This window comes from Eubalaena glacialis, chromosome 11 (genome assembly GCF_028564815.1).
Source record: "Eubalaena glacialis isolate mEubGla1 chromosome 11, mEubGla1.1.hap2.+ XY, whole genome shotgun sequence".
In the NCBI taxonomy this organism is placed as follows: domain Eukaryota; kingdom Metazoa; phylum Chordata; class Mammalia; order Artiodactyla; family Balaenidae; genus Eubalaena; species Eubalaena glacialis.
In genome coordinates this window covers 46,218,787-46,237,090 of record NC_083726.1, presented here as the reverse complement: position 1 = coordinate 46,237,090, position 18,304 = coordinate 46,218,787, and the positions used below count along the sequence as shown (strand labels likewise).

At 33.5% G+C, this 18,304-nt stretch overlaps 1 protein-coding gene across 1 annotated transcript in view; it reads left to right on the top strand.

Annotated features, from left to right (window-relative positions):
* The window catches only part of TRHDE (thyrotropin releasing hormone degrading enzyme), a 387,413-nt gene that overhangs the window by 214,803 nt on the left and 154,306 nt on the right, over window positions 1–18,304 (top strand). The window contains exon 5 of the mRNA XM_061204462.1: window positions 480–593. Within this exon, the coding sequence (XP_061060445.1) occupies window positions 480–593 (114 nt within the window). The remainder of the gene's footprint in view (window positions 1–479; window positions 594–18,304) is intronic.

Below are 18,304 nucleotides of genomic sequence, written 5' to 3'. Positions count from 1 at the left end.
CCACTTCTCGAGGTAGTATTTTCCATCTTCATCCATTTCAGTCTGTTAGAGGGTCTCCTGCATTTTTAGCAATGTCTACCAATCTACAACCCTAATTTCCATCCATTAGTACTGATTTGTCCCCTGTAGGGCCATAAGACCCAAGCCTTTTCTTCTTCTATATACTAGGTCTTCAAATATTTGAAGACAGCTGTTGTCAGTTTTTTTACCCTGAGCCCTTTCTTCTCCAGGTTAAATCTTCTTGTTGTGTTCCTTGAACATTTTATTTTTGTTCTTCCCTGAATGCATTTATAGAAAATTAGTGTCATCCAAGTAGTCAAATAAATCAATGGTGTTGCCACAACGTATTTTAAGATCACAAAATCAATTGGGGAATGAATTCCAGTTGTGATAATCATAGTTTAATACATTTAATTTTAGATAAAATAATTCTGGGATAGATGAGATTTTATCTGATGCCCATTCATTTGTCACGGCAGTGGTTTGGTGACCTCGTGACTCCTGTGTGGTGGGAAGACGTGTGGCTGAAGGAGGGATTTGCTCACTACTTTGAGTTTGTTGGTACAGACTACCTCTACCCCGGGTGGAACATGGTAAGTGCACTTTTTAATTGTTTGGAACTCTAAGTGAAAGGTTGATCCTGTGTTACATTGGGCTTATCTTATCATCAGACGTGACTGAAAATACCAACCGATACATGAAAAAAAAAAAAAATTAGCTATCCAATAAAGGAAAAGTAACCCAAAATGTAAACAGTAGTATTCCAAAAGATTTTTGTTTATTAGAACTAAATAGAATCTGATTGGTTATACGCTGATTTCAAAATGGTACAAGTTTTCTAAATAGAAATATTTTAGATTGCAGTATTTGATAACAAAGATAAATTATCCCTTAAAATAGAGAAGGTAACAGTAATCAATAAGTTATATTTTAAGTGTATAGGATGTTTCAATATATAGCAAAAAGAGAACTTAATATTTCTTCAATGTGATGAACTCAAAAATTAGCTAAAATTTTTGATGCATTATTGCTGTTTTTACTTTAGGATTAAATGATTTAATAAGAGGTTACTATAAAGAGTTGTACACATTATACCCATACCTGTATGTCTGAACCTGAAGTAGGATTTGTTGTACCTTAAGCAGTGATGTTCTAGAACATCCTAGAAGAAAAAGTGGAGGGAGGGTATGATTTCTATATGTCATTTAATGTAAGTTTTTCATTTGGTATAAGCTTCCATTAATCAGTAAGTGACTATGTTATTATGGAGTAGAACCCAGGGTATATGTTGTTTTGGAACTTGACTTTTAAATTTATTTTAAGTGGCACTACGTAAAAGTTGCAAAGTACTGACATTTGTCAACTTCCAGAAGCTCAAAAGCTTTCACCTGTGACATAGCATGAGTGATAATATACATTTATTTCACGCCACTCTTTTTTGATGCTTAAATTATTATGTGATTATCTAGTTATCTGTCATGATTACAAGTATGATTTGAATAGTATTTAAACCAAGGTAAAATATAAAGATGTCTGTAAGTCATGATATAACTTCTCTACCATAAATTCAGCCAACTCCTGCTGAGTAAGAAAGGTGATCTTACATATCTCAGAAGAAATGTTACAATTGTAATATCATATTGATATGTTTGAATTATCCAGTTTTGCTTATATTTTATAAAGGCAGCATGGTTCATTTGCACAAATGTGTGAGTTAATTTTACTTAGCCTTATGTATCTAGGTATGCATGTATATATTATACAATTTAAAAAATCTTATTTGAACTGTTTTATTATGGCATTAAAATTAATTAAAAATGCCTTTAAAGAACTTTGAAGAAAACTCATCAATACCATCAATATTAATTAAGTAATTTTTAAACAAATATGAAATTTGAAAACTGAAATGTTTAAGGATATTGAAATATTCGTAAAAATATCTTTTGGTTTTTAGTTGACTTTCAACCAAATTTGTTTAAAATTATCATTTAATTTTCACTATGTTGTGGATTATTACTGATTTATAATTCTATTATGTTTCAATATTAAAAGATGTTAGTATTACAAATGGCATGTTACTCATATAGGTAAGCTTTTTCTTTTTTTTCAGCTCATTCAGCTATCTATGACAAAATCCTTTCTATTCATCGTTATAAAAATACATCTTAGGTTAAAAAGGAATCAACAGAATTATACTAGAGGTGAAAACTGACAGCTTTTGATGGTTTTAGCATGGCAGTGAATCCCAAGTTTCAATGTCCTCATACTGGATTTTGTCTTTGAATAATTTTGTATATTCCTTCATTATCTTTATCAGTTAAGTTATAAATGGAGAACATTTTTATAAGAAATATTGAAAATGAATATAGAGTGTAAATAACACATCTGAGACTTTGTCCTTAACAGAATACATACCATGCACTGGAAGTATAAAAACCTTGGGCTGGTAGGATATTAATCCATATGTTATCATCAAAAATAGGAATTAATGATGGATTAAACTAAGAAATGAAAGAATAAGGTCCATCACAATTAATTAGGCAATAGTGAAAACAGGTTTTATTATTATGTCTCCTTATGTTCGGATTTTAAAGATTACAAATACTGTCTGATCATTGGCTGCTTTTGCTTTTTTAGTAGTTTTTTCAATTTAGGTTGTAGAGTACCTCAATATACTAAATTTATAAAACCTATAAGAAGAGACTCTAAACAAATTCTCCTCCAAGGATCGTTAATATCTTCTTTGCAAACAAAATTTTAGGACTAAGTTAGCCACATAAGTAAGAAAGGATATTAAGTGACTTTAAGGCTGTGTCAGCACTATTTTTCATAATGGCATCAGCAAAAGAGTGAAAGAAATACTAGAAAGAACAAGAGTGATGGCTGTGTTAGCAGTAACTCATACTGTTGTGATATGCACAAAAACTCACCTAGGAGAACAAGGCTTGGGCTTCACTAGAACTTAGCCTAAATTAGAAAAACCAGAAGTCAGGCTTGTGTCAGAAGTAAAGAAATTCAGGAAGCTGACCTCTTTTGCCTCTAATCTCAAAAACAGTGCTTTAATTATTTTTAGACACCAAGGCTCAAGCACTGAAATACAATTTCAGTTTGCTAAGGAGATTACTATGACAGTCTACCTTCGATGGAATAGCAATAAGGAAGCCCAGAATTACACTGTATTGTTAAGGAAGCTCTTGTTCTGATTTAGGATAGTATACTTGTGTAGCCTGCTTAACTTTTAGTAAAATCTTAGGTTGTATATATTTGTGTGCATGTGTTTACAGTCAGTTTCTGCTAAAGCAATAATCAGTTTTTACATTAAAAACACTACATGGAATAAAAACTACTATGAAATTTTGTTCCCCAGTAAACTGATCAAGTATACCATTTTATAGATATGAGCCTTTACAGGTAGTATGATATAAGGTCAGGAAATGGATAGGCAAGAAGAAATTCAGATTCCAAGAAAGGCATTTCACTTCTTTGACTCACCCTTAATATTTGAGAAATGGGGGCGATTATACTGACTTGGTAAGCACACATAATTTTTGTGAAGATAAAATAACTTTTGAGGTCTTTGAAATGCATGAACCGCTATACAAATGTGAGTAGGTATCATGGACCTGGAAAGTAATAAATGCTCCATTACAAAGGGGCATTGATTTTATGTTTAAATACCCTAACATTTCCAACCCTAGCAATCTATTTTGACACCCTAGATTTCTAACAATTATGTATAGATTACAAACAGTTTTCTGTAATCTTTGTATCTAGACTCAGTCTCCCCAAATCAATGCTTATCTATATGGGCAATGTGGACTATTCTATAGGAACATAAGCCTTATATCATGTTTCATTCATCAAACAGAAGTGTCAAGATCAGCAGAAGCAACTTCAGCTCAGGGCTGGGGTTAGATTTCATAGGTTGAGTCGTCCTTTTGCTTGATGTTATTTGATAAAAGTTGGTTGTTAATGACAACATTATTGGATGATTAAGTTACAGTATGCTGTTGATGGCCATCCAAAGAGAGAAAAGAAGAGACTCATGCTGCCTAGTTACTATTCTTCAACAATTCTTTATCATTTAAATTTGAAAAAGTCTATGATAGAAGAGCTTTAATACAGGAAAGGGATGAATAGTAAAATGATACCATGAAGAACTCCTTATTTTACAGACCTGATGCCGATGCAGGCAAAATCATATCCCTTGGGCATATTGCACAGGTCTTCACTATAATTTGTATCTATATGATAGGTGTAACCTTTAATTTCCTGAATGTAGCCTTGTAAGGATGTACTTGCTGTAATGAGAATTATTCAACATGAGTGTATGTTCTTTTATTAAATAATTTGGGATGCTAAGGAGCTTTACACAGCAATAACTTTATACACTGATAAAGTCTGCAGACTGGGAATTCTTCCTAAATTTTTATGAGGGCACATACCTGGGCATAAAGATAACTATTAATAGAGAATCATGCAACTAAACTTCATTATGCTAAATACTTTGATATCTCAAAGTGTATTGCCCAAAACTTTGGTAAATGTTCTCAATTGTTTTTATCATGGGCAGGACTAAAATAGTAAAAATGAATTCTGCCATTAGACTCAGTATCATTTTAATGTGCTCCAACAAAAATTGCCTGCTAAACTTAATAGGCATTGCAATAAAATTACCTTTACTTCTTAGATTATTTTGTTTTTATTCAAAAAGAAGTTGAGAAAATCATTGGTGAACCAAAATAGATACAGAGTTTATTGAATTCAATTTTTTTCCAGTTTAAATGTAAAGATATACTGCTTAATTATTCTAAACAATAATAAACACTCTACTACTCAAGAGAGGGGAAATAGAAAATTAGAGAGAGAAAAAATTGTTTTGGTTAACATTTTACTTGTTCAGCTGTTCATGTCTTAAGTCCATCTTTGATTTAATGTCTGTAGGGAAAAAAGCTTTCACATGCTTTTCAAAGTTAGTTAATATACATTTCAACAGTAGTTGGTACATTGGTACTATTGCCTATGATTCATCAATATCAAAATATATTGCCTAGGAGGGCTATGGTGTCAAAGATAGACCATTTGGGAATTAAATATTTATTTTAGAATCTTACTTTATAAATACTGAATACCAAATAAATGTGTATATGTATATACACATACATCATATATATGTGATTTTCCATAGAGCTGTATTTTGTCTATTATGATAAAAAATCCACATATAGTATTCTACTCCTGAGAAATCAGTAGATTAGAAGGTGATCCAATTGTTTTCAACTGGTAGATGATATTTTATTCTCAGATGACTGACATATTGAATGTGAACCTTTTAAAAGCTTCTTATGGCTAGTCCCAAGGGTCTGTGGTATTTTTGATCCTTCTCAGTAGCTTAAAAGTGACATTTACATTGAAAGACTAGAAGAAAAGTAGAAGGAGTGCTCGCTTGGGTCTCCTGGGGGTCGTGGTCTTCAAAATAGACTTCTTCTTTATGCTTTCCCTTTACTCTTCCCTCCGAACCCCTCTGCAAGTCGTTTCTCTTTGTGCTGAAAACATCAACTTTTGTTTTTTAAAGAAGAGAAAAAAATTTTTTCTTATTTGAGAGGATCTGGGGAGCTGTAGCCTTCTATTCTGGGAGAATGGGTTGCTTTTTCCTTATCATTAGTTGTTAGAAAAGTTTGGGGCTTTGGTGGACAATAGGCCTATAACAAACACAAAGAAATTCCACAGGGGAAGTAAGAGCTGCAAAGAGAACAGCAGCTGGTACCATTAGAGGAAAGGGTCTCATAGAATTCAGGTCTGAATTCTGAGTAAATATAGGAGGAGTTCTGAGGTGCATAGGCCCAATGCATTGAGAATGAGACTAACACTCAGAGTATACAAATTAGGATAATCCAAAAAAGGATGTCCGTGTTAAGAATCAGTCCAGAGACTTGGGTTCTAACTAATGGTGACTGAAGAGATACTAAGAACTTCTAGCAAAGAAGAACAGTGAAAACAGGAAGTGCACCTGTTATACTAGCGTGTTAAAATAATTCTCACTAAGGCTAATACAATAACTAATTGGGTTAATATTTTCTCATTTTAGGACTCTGTGCTTTATACAAGCGATCTTACTGACGCACTGGTAACCCTGTTATGGATATCTATTATAATGAATAAGGCCAGTCATTTGTTAACTGTTGATGCACATTAACTGACTTAGAAATTTTATGGCACAAATATATTTTTGAGGATAAAACAACAGTTGAAGTATTTATAATATATTCATACATTTGTTTTGTCTCCACTCATAGTTCTTACATAAGAATCAAGACATTGTTGGCTTCACAGTTGTTTGGGAAATGGAAACTTGAAAAGCTTGTTATCAAGGTTAAGTCTCAGAAAATGTAAATCTGCTTCATTTACTGCTTCAAATGGAAGATCAGGTTTTATTAAGATATCTTTAGAAAGGGAAGAAAAAGCAAACATAATTCATTCATATTCACATATATTCACATATACTTCTATACATTCAGGTACATGTCTAGGAGGTTCTTCTTAGTCACATTACCTCATTTTTTTTTTTTTTTTTTATACTATGTGAATTTTTAAAATTTAAAACAAAGCTGCAAATTGAAATTTCATGTATGTTCTTAAAGGATGACTTTTTAAAAAGCCATTTATATTCAGAAAGACACTAAGTGTTTCAGGTTTTGTATATTTTAAACTTGGAGATAAAAGATAAATGAGCATTCCCTTCAGAATAAAGTATTTCTTCCGAAGACTGTGTTCAGGTTTGCATGGTGTCAAGGTCTTTCTGCATTTCCTTAGGAATTTCAAAAGCAACCAATAAATTGATAGGATTAGACACTTCCTAGGAAGAAAACTCTTCTGAACCTGGAGCCTAACAATAATGCAAGGCTGTCCTTTCTCATATCTAGAAATAATATAGGAAAAGTTAACCCATTCATTCCCTTTTTAGGTAAGAGCAGTTTGCAAGCAAAATATTCCAACTTGCTAAAAATGGTCAGACATCACTTGATAAACAAAAAAATTGATGATGCCAAAAATTTATATCAAAATGATGAAATTGAAATGTTCTGTTAGACATCATTGTTCTCTAATACTTATGATTTGCAATAGCAGATTATACCAGTTTAATCTGTCCCTTTTACCACGCTTGGTAAAAACATTTATCTTCTTATGATAACATGAGTTGTTCAACACTTGATATCATTCAGTATCATCTCAGATATGTTAAGGAGAATTTGCTTTGCAAAATCTGTAACATGAACACAACCAAAAAGGAAAGCTGGGGACTAAGAGGGCAGCCAAAGAATAATTCATTAATTTTCTAATTATTAATCATCCTTAACCAGGCAGCTCTATGCTTTAAAAGATATTAGAACACACGCATTTCTAAGCAAGGAGTGACGGTCTCAGTCCATAACACTTTATGGGACTTTTTTTTTTTTCCATTTCATCAAGGTTACTTTAACACTGTTCAGATGTTGTTAGACAAGGATGTGATAAATGAAAAGTAGTGAGTTCAAGTGATATGAGTCAAAAAATGTAAAGGAGGTTCCTGTCAAGAGAAAGCAAAAAGCAGTAATTTGAGGTTGATGAAGATTTTGCTTCAATTACTCCAGTAACACTTGCAATAATAAAGACTTACGTAGCATTTACTGTGTACCATTAAACACTTTACGTATGCTAATTCGCTGTGAAATAGAGTAAGACCTTCTGCTAGGTATCTTGAGAGTACGCATCTTTGCTGTCATTTTTCTTAAGAGTCTGAGAGTGTGGTAATGGCTAGACTACCATACAGGCCACCACTCAGGCAGCTCTCTTCAACCATGAATCCAAAAAGATGATTTGGGGTAGAACATGTTTTGACACTGAGCTGAATAACCTCTGTGGATCTACCGTTCACAGATTTAAGTAAGCCCCTTTTGAAACTATTTATATCTTTAGCTTTTTACCTTTCCCTGGGACAAATGAAATAAAATTCTTTCTAATGATTGGAGTGTTATCTTTGTCATATTTGTCTTTAAAAATGAAGATATGTGGGGATGATTTCTTTTCTCTGAGAACCTACTTCAAATCCACCTGTGTCCAATTAACTCCTTTAATCATTTAAAATGTTCTCTTCTCAAGATTTTATTTATAGTTCAGTGATGTGTTTCCTGAGTGCTGTTAACATTAATTTTATATAAACTAGTTTGATGGATTGCTGCCACTTTTTTGCCATTCCATTCAGTTATACATTTCATTCATTCTGTTTAATTAATTAATACAAAGAATTATCAAGTACCCAAAATGAGACATTCATTTTGCTAATTTCTATGTAATAAACCTCATGGCTTATTAGCAGAGACCTGCTATGTATCAGCTTCTTATACACACTGTATTTTATCTTTAGTGTGGTGGTTTCAGTTAGAAGGTGTGGGTAGATGGAAGATTTTTTTTTTTTTTTTTGCTCTTAGCTGACTAACCGTGCCTCTGTCAGAAGTTGTTTTGTTTATGCAGTAGCTCAACAACACAGATCCATAATCTCAATCAGACTGTTCATATTCATAGATATGTTTGGAAAATAAAATTTAGCATAGTAAGTCTCAGAGGATTACCCAAATAATGGAACAGGAAGAAGATTTAGCTACCTATTATTATTTTTATATTACATGGATCAAACATGTTCTCTAATATTTGCTTAGATTTACAATAGCTATATATTTTTATTTAGAATTTGAGTATCTTTCTGCTCAGTTAATTTCTGTTCTTTCCCTAAGCTTCGCAGCTTTGCTTGGAAGATAAGTGCTTTAAAAAAAATATTTCTGTACTTTTGATTTTAGTGGTGCTTGTGCTGATGGTGGGATATTTTCATCTATTTATTATTTATTTCCCAAGTTTTCTGATTAAAGAGAGGGTTAGTTTGATTGCTCCTAAAGAGCAAAACTTGGCATTAATTACATTCTCTTCCCGACTATCCACTCGATCAGTCCAATTTGAAGGACGTTAAACACAATACAATATTGAAGATGACTAATAAAAAATAAAAACTCTCCGTGTTTCTTTGTCTTACTTTTTAAGACCATAAGGTGCTTTTCTTGGAACCTTTGGCTTCTTCTGAGAGATGATGGTTTATATCACTTCCTAGGCCTGAAAATGATTTGGCTTCTCACAACAAAATGATATTATTCTATTAGTGGCTAAGCATTTTGCTGGCATTTTTAGGGCCCCTAATTTACAAAATATTTCCAGGGATTAATCTATATTGACTCACTCATTTTTCATTATGTAACAAACATTTTTTGGACACCCAGTCTTTGCAAGTTTCTCTGTTAGAGACGGGGAACACACATGAGTATGAACACCAGAGTCCTCAGAGTCTCATAGATCTATTTTACCAATTAAGTTAAATTATTTTTTGTCAGAGTAATGCTACTTTACAGTTTCCTAGAATGAATCGATTCCTTATTTCTACCTATCCCGTGGATTAATTTTTTTTTTTTTTGGCCACACTGTGTGGCATGCAGGATCTTGGTTCCCTGACCAGGGATCGAACCCATGCCCCCTGCGTTAAAGTCTTAACCGCTGGACCACCAAGGAAGTCCCAAATTTTTGACTCTCTTGACACTTAATAGCTGTGTGGTCTTGTTTCTCCATCTTCAAAATATGTATGAAATACCTGTACTGTTTTTGTCACAGAATGGTTTTAAAACTCTAAGACATTTTTCTTCTTCTTCTTCTTACTACAAATATTACTATTACTATTAGGTACTTAAGTATAATGGTATTGCTCTTAGGGTCCAAAATATGTTTTCCAGTGGAGTATCTTGTGAATCACATATTAAAAATTAATAAGACCAAAGAAATTGCCTTCACATAATACTTTTGAGTACACCTGTTCCTTTTCAGAATGACTTTGGAATGCTAATATTTTAATATTTTTGCACTTTATAAATGGATTGCTAGTCCAGATTTTGCATTTTGAGTAGTAAAGATTTTCTTTGCTAATTTTATAATCAGTCTGTAAATGTTATAGTAGCTTACTTTGAGATAGAGTAATATATAGGGTCTGGGAATAAATGTGGACTTTCCTTTCTGAATTGGTTAACTTTTGGGGCCATAGCACTCTATGTATTCTGGAGTTGTTTGTTATGAGTTAGTAAATCTTTTAAATTTGAAAAAATTAATGCTTTTTATTTTCATTGGAAATATACAGACTTCTGTGATCTGGCAACAAGTGTAAAGTTTTATTTAGCTAGATTATTTGATGAACTGATCATTTATATCACTAAATATTGAAATTAAAGTACAAAAATGTTATTTAATAAATTTCATTATCAAGTTAATAAAAATTTTGTTACAGAATTAAGGTCATTTGAATTATTATTTATTTCATAAATTGAAATAACATAAAATAAACTAGCTACTTGGTAATCATGTTAATGACTTCTGGGAGTTGGCTAGCCTATTTTTGGAATTATTCCAGACCTGAATGGTATAAGAAAGTTTCTATTAGGATTTAAGTAGAAATTGAATCTGTTTAAGATGATTAGTCAGTGTGTGTTTAAAAATACTCTGGATTACATTTTATCAATCAAATATTATAGGGCCTTGTTAGCTTATTATTGATGTGTCTGAAAATATTAGCAACTTCTTGTGATGGATGTGAGAAACAGGTGTGTGAGTATCAAAAAAAACTGGCAAATTTGATTTTATTGAAATGTCTTATCAGCTACTCAAAACAATTAAGCATAGAGATAGAGGAAAAGATTCTTACTGCCAAAGTAGAGAGACGATTATTGAAAAGGTGAAGAAGCTTACCTCTCTATGCAGAGGATGCTGAAGTGACATGTACAAGAGTGGGTATGAGTTCATGTTAATTAGCAAAGAAGAGGAAGTAAATCTCCCCCACTAAACAATATGCTTCATCAGTTAAGGACTGTTTATTTACCATCATTTCTCAGCATTTAACCCAAAGTATAGCATCTATGAGGAATTCAAATAATAAAATTCTGGTCAAAAGTTAACCAAAAAAAAAGAAATTATGGGCAACAAATAATTTGTGAAAGATTATAAGCAGTTTCTATGTCTATATAAGAACTCATTCATTGAAATAAAAAGGATATTGAGCTTAAAAGTATATAAAACTACATTGGATAAGTGTTTGAAGGAAAACAGAAGGAAAAAATGTCAAGAAATCCGAAAAAATATATGATGTGAACATTTTAAGAGGGTTATATAAAAGCACATGGCATATGGTGATGGTTCACAGTGATTTTTTTGGGCTGCTAGAATCAGAATGAGCTATGTAATTAGACAACCTGTTCATAATTATTACTGTGATTGACATTATTTGAAGCACATTCAAGGTTGTTCTGTAAGACCTAGGATTATCATAATTAATGAATATGTAAATGACTAATTGATGGTGACTTCTACCATATCAATATTGCTATATCTTAAAGGTTCTTGAGTAAGTATGCAGAAGGCTCAGAATTTGGTTGACTACAATGCAGTACATTTTGTGTTTCATCTTAGCATTTTCCCTTAGCTGTGTCACATCTTGGATAATATTAGACATGACACATTCAGGCTGGATATTACAAACAAAACATAAGGCAGCTGAAGGATGTAGTCATTGAAGAGACTCACAATTTAACCCACCTTCTCTCTGTGTTAGCCATGTTTGAGAGTATATCAGTTCATAAAAACCTGTGCAGGGAGTTATTTGGGGTTATGAGAGCCTTATAAAGTCATCCAAGATAGTCTTATAGAGATATAATTGCTTTTTTAGTTAGTGCGTTGACTAAGGCATCTTAAAGCGTTTGTGGCTTGGCAGTGAATGAAATGTAGTTGATAGTTAAAAGAAATAAGAGCGTATAGAACACATTTGGTTACTTATTGTAAAGCTCATGTGAAATCACAGAATAATGTTATATCAATAGAGATCTGCGCAGATAATTATGTTCATGTACCACTTACTGTAAAAGGTTATGTGGACAAAAACAGAGGTAAGATTTTCAGTACAGTGCTTGTTTTATTATAGGCATTAATGGTGATTATTTCTAAAATTATTCTTTAATGCCTACTGCAAATATATGTGTTTACATACGTCTGACTTTAATATAAGTGGACTGTTTTAACAAGCTGCACATGAAAATGATTATCAACATCTTAGGCATGTGTATTTTAAACATGAGATTTTGAAATGTTAATTTTTAAGAAATACTATATAGAAGCAACATTTATTTTCACTACATCTTTAGTTTTATTTCATTTATCAGTATGATTTAGCTATCTACAAAATGTTAACTAATCAGCTAAATAATGACATATTTCACAAGTACATCTAGCTAACTTTCAACTGAGTAAAGCTTAAAATACTTTTGGACATTTTAGAACTTTATAAAAGTAGGATGAAATATAAAATTACAGAGTAAAATTCTTTTAATATTTTAAGAGACTTGGAATCCAAATAATTTATAATTTTTACAAATATGGCATTGTGTTGTGTGTTTACAAAAGATGATAATTGCGACGTCACAGAGATACCATATCACATAAATAAAACCTGATGTATATTTTCCTCCAATATGTTTGCTTTTCTTGTTTGAATTTTTTTTTTTTTAATTTTATTTATTTATTTATTTATGACTGTGTTGGGTCTTCGTTTCTGTGCGAGGGCTTTCTCTAGTTGCGGCAAGTGGGGGCCACTCTTCATCGCGGTGCGCGGGCCTCTCACTGTCGCGGCCTCTCGTTGCGGAGCACAGGCTCCAGACGCGCAGGCTCAGCAATTGTGGCTCACGGGCCTAGTCGCTCCGCGGCACGCGGGATCTTCCCAGACCAGGGCTCGAACCCGCATCCCCTGCACTGGCAGGCAGACTCCCAACCACTGCGCCACCAGGGAAGCCCTCTTGTTTGAATTTTTGATTGTATTCCTCTCCTTTAATTTGTCCTGATTTGAATAAGTCCTGAAGAACAAGAGTGAAAAAGCCAAAATATGCAATGCTAGGTATACCTGTATCCTTGTTCTAGTCTTATGCAAGCAAGGGGTTCAGATTAGTAATGACTCATGTGGCATTTTGTTTAACCTATGAAATCTTAAAAGGCTTTATCTCATGGTATTATAGATTTCCAAAGCCACAAAATATGAATGACATATCTAATTTCTTCTCTTTATGAGAGATCAGTTGAAATTGAATCAACATGGTCATAGACACTGAAAGCATTTTTACCCATAACGTTCCCTCTGTTCTCTACTCCCATAGTACTTTGTTTGGTTACTAATACGTTACCCATCAAATAGCACGAAGGAGTTGTACGTGTGTCTATCTTCCCTATCATAATGGGAGTTGCTTGGAGGCAGGAATTGTGTCCCAAGTTCGTTTGTTTCCCCAGCCTCTAACATATGGAGGTTGCATGTACAGAGCAATCGGTAAACATGTGTGGAATTAGATTGTATTGTTCAAATAATTTTTTGTCAGACATTCTTGTTCATTTGATTCTATGGATTAGAAAAGTGCCTTTATCTATATTCAAGAGGATGTTGTCAATATTAAAAACTGGAATAAGACATTGCTTTAAATAAACTAATGAAAATACTGAAAAGGAAATATTTGTATCTATTTGGTTATCTTTATGTGTATTTACATACATATCTATATTTATGCCTATGTTTATATTTATGTCTAAATCTATATTTGATTCATACATTTTGGAATTTCGAAGTAAATACCTTGTTGGATCACCATTGGTCATCACAAAATTGAACTAAATTTTAGAAAAATAATGGTATAATATTTTGTGATCACAAAGATAAAGCCCATATTGTGTGCTATTTTTGCATAATTGTGCTGTATTGTCCTATTTTGTTTCGAGTTGCTCCTCACTCTAGTCTGCTTTCCAGTATTCATAGTCATCTTTCTAAATGTAGGTCTGGTGATGTCACTTCTTAATTCTAGCTTCCTAACTTGCCATGGAGGATCTTGATAATTCTGTTCTTGTCTGTCTCTATGCACTAATCACTAGTCATTTACCCCATTATACTCCCTGCCTTCTGCCACGCAGAACTCTGGAGTCCCTCAAACAGGTCAGGCTGTTTCATACCTCTATGATTTTCCCCAGATATTCCTTTCTGTCCAAAATGCCCCTTTCTGTGGTATTCTCCTAGAAAACTCAATCCCCCTTAAAGATTCAACTCAAACTATCAATTCAGAAGCTTTCCTTCCTTTCTCCAGGCAGAACAAATCACAGCCTTCTCTGTATAGTCACTCTATATCCTGAACCTACTTCCATTTTTACACATAGTAGGTGCTGTTTCAATATTTGTTTTCATCTTTGTCTCTCTTTCTACTAGGATAAAATCTCTGAAGGTTGGATCCATGTTTTTCTATCTTTTTATCCCCAGAACCAGACATACCATTTGGGATATAGCAGGTGCTCAATAAATATTTGTAGAACAAATTATCTTTAATCTTCACAACCACATATGTTTACAAATGAGGATGCTGAGGTCTGAAAAGATTAACTTGCTCAAGGTCAGACAGCTAGTGAATGGCAGATATTTTTCTTACAGTCTAGGACTCTTTCATCAATTTTGCAGCAGTGTTCCTGTCTTTTCTCCCAGGAATAACGAAAGAGCCATTTATATTCAGACCCATCCTCCTAGATATGTGGAATCTAAAAAATGTACAAATGAACTTATTCACAAAACAAGAGTAGAGTCACAGATGTAGAAACCAAACTTATGGATACCAGGGCGGAAGGGGGGGAAGGATAAATATAGGAGGTTGGGATTGACATGTACACACTACTATATATAAAAGAGATAACTAATAAGGACCTACTGTATAGCACAGAACTCTACTCAATACTCTGTAATGACCTATATGCGAAAAGAATCTAAAAAAGAGTGGATATATGTATATGTATAACTGATTCACTTTGCTGTACGGCAGAAACTAAACAACATTTTATTTTTTTTAATTTATTTACTTAATTTATTTATTTTTGGCTGTGTTGGGTCTTCGTTGCTGCACGGGGGCTTTCTCTAGTTGAGGCGAGCGGGGGCTACTCTTTGTTGTACGCGGGCTTCTCATTGCGGTGGCTTCTCTGTGGAGCATGGGCTCTAGGCACGTGGACTTCAGTAGTTGTGGCACGCGGGCTCAGTAGTTGTGGCTCGTGGGCTCAGTAGTTGTGGCTCGTGGGCTCTAGAGCGCAGGCTCAGTAGTTGTGGCACACGGGCTTAGTTGCTCCGCGGCATGTAGGATCTTCCCGGACCAGGGCTCGAACCTGTGTCCCCTGCATTGGCAGGCAGATTCTTAACCACTGTGCCACCAGGGAAGCCCCTAACACAACATTTTAAATCAACTATACTCCAGTAAAAATTTTAAAAAAGGAAATTAAATTAAAAAAAAAAAAAAAGAAAATTGAGTCCTTGTGGCTGCTCTGATGTAACCCACGTCTGCCCAGAGAATGTTTTTCCGCTTTTTTCATGCCTGTGAGCGCCTCACCACTTCTTGAATTGGCTCAGGCTCTGCTCTCATCTTTTTTGTCTGGTTTGATGTATCTGACTTTATTTGATCTCGATTCAGATTACTTGATCTTTTTCTTTCTTTTCTGATGAGAAGAGTCAAAGTGTCTGCCTGGTATTGCTCTTCACTAAAATTAGTCAGCCTTTCTATAGGAACTTGCCGACAGCCCTCCCTTCCAATAGTACTTCCTCTTTTCCCACCATCACCATGACTCTTCAGATCTTGACATGTTCAGGCAGAAGCCGTTTGGAGACATCAAGGAATTGATTTTTTCAGGTGTATCTAATGATGTGTTAAGAATTTTTAATAACTCCCTTCACATATATTTGTAAACACCAGTATATGAAGTGTTAATATTGTAAGAAATAATCTTTAAAAAGAGTTGCTTCTCTCCGAGACTTCATTTATATTTGTATACAGATTACTGTTTCTTGCCAAAAGTTGTTTAGCACTTGCCCCTTATCTTAGACCTAGGCTTTTACTTTCTGTTGCCTGTGACATATTGCTTTTTAAATGTTCACTGTCACATTCCTTGCAATATGTCTAAAACTCATCTTTTAACTTGCCCTCCAAACCAAAATTTTCTCCACTTCTCCATTTCTGTCAGTAGCATGCCCCCTACCTTTTAAAACATTCTGTCAATCTAAAATCTTTTAAAATTCCGTCACGTCATTCCATGTAGTTATTTGTTAGTACTTCCTCTCCATCATCCACTAAGGGGACCAAAGCATCAATGTCAGTTGATGGTTCATTCAAAATATCTCTCAGAATCAGAAGTCCTTCAGCAACACCTGTTGTAATACATCATCACCATATCGCCTCTTGGTACAATAGCCACTTCCTGTCTCCTGTTTCTACATACATAAAGCCACTCTGTATAACTCAGATGAGTTAATTTTCCTAAGACACTACTTTTATTATGTCATTAGGTCTGCTACTGCCTATTTATTAAAACCAAACTCTTCAACCTGACAACTGAGGATTCAAACAGACCAGCTTTTTTTCATGTTTCCTCTGCCAGGATTTGCCCTTTTAAGCTGCTTCCCCCATTCATCTGAGTAACCTTTCATCCTTCAACAAGTCTCTTTAATGTCACTTCCTCTGTGAAGCCTTTTCTGAACTAACTAATCATTTCATCCTCTGTGTTTTTATAACATCCATCATATTATAATACAGATAGCTGTTTACCTGTCTTTCTCATCTACTTTTGAGTTCTTTCAGGTTGCGGACTAGATTTTAGTCATATATTTATTCCCAAAACACAGTACAGTATCTGGCATTGAGTAGGAATTTAATACATGTTTGTTAAATGAATGAATGAATAAAACAATAGTGCCTTTCTTCTTTTCCATGTGTTATTCTCAACTCTGTGCATTCACTCACACTTTGTTTACTTTTCTGAAAAGTCTTTACACTGTTCTCCAAAAATTCAAACACAGCATGTTTTTGAAAATAGTTCAGTACAAAATGACACACATATTCAATATTATTAGAACTGGTTAAATGTAGGCATGTATGCAACATCTCCAAGAGGTGTCTGTATTAGAGTGGTAGGATTTATTGTTACTGTTAACAATAAACTTCTTGTAAACAGATGTTAAAGTTCTCCATTTTACCTTATTGTTTTGCATTTTGAAAGTTGCAGAATGGCCTATCATGGTGTCCTTAAAATATAGAGTAGAATAAATACTGTTGACTATGCACCATAAATATATTCTTCCCTGTACACAAACACATGAGCATGCACGCAACTTTAAAGTTACTTGAAGGATCAGATCAAATTCTACCTCTTCCATTAAACTTTCCATAAATAATTCTGTTTTACCTCAAAATTCTTTAGCATTTCTAGTCTGTAAGAGAAAACTATTATTTTGTTCACTGTGGCTAACTATTTTGTTTGATCTTTTATCTCACGTAAGAGCCAGGATTTCTTTTACTTTATTTTTAAACTTTCATAGTCTCAGGTCAACCATAAGCAACTAACCAACACTTAGTAATTTCTGCTGTAATTGTTATTGTTGTTGTTGATGAGGAGGAGGAGGAGGGCCCTAGCCTGGGACTGACAAACTAAGATTATTTCTTCTTTTATAGTGATGCGGGTCTTTTATAAAAAATTAGCACCTTCCCTCCTGAAAACTCTTTGTAATTTTGTTAAATTGGGTTTGCCTCTGGTTAGAATTTTCTTTTTCTCCCCCTCAATTTAAGTTATTGTCTCTTCTGAGCTTTGTGAGTATCTTCTGCCAGGCTTTTCTTTCTTTCTTTTTTGTTTTTCCTTCTCTCTCTCTTAATCTCTCTTAATGCCCTTTTTCTCAATTAGACAATATCATCCTCTCCAAAAATGTAGAAGACGAATCTTTTGCTAATGACTTAACACTACTAAATTTAAACTCTCCTTTTTGAAATTCCACTGACCAAAGGTTTGTTTTTATTTTTCTCCAGAAGCATGAAGTAATATATCATGTATAACTTATATTTTCTTAAACGAGAAAGTTTCATTTTTGAAATTTACCTTAGATTTCATTTTTATAATTTCATGGCCATTGACTTTATACCATTTTAAAAAATCACATCTTTAGCAAACCAAGATATGTTTACTAGATTTTAATATTGATCAATATATATTTATTGTTGCTAAATATTAAAAATTAGGATTCAAATAAATCATTGTGTTAAGTTCATTTTACACTGTGATTTTTGATCAGATGTTTGAGTGACATAATGGAGCAAGCAATCACTGTTTGAAGAGTTGAATATTATTTGACCTTCAGAATGGATATCAC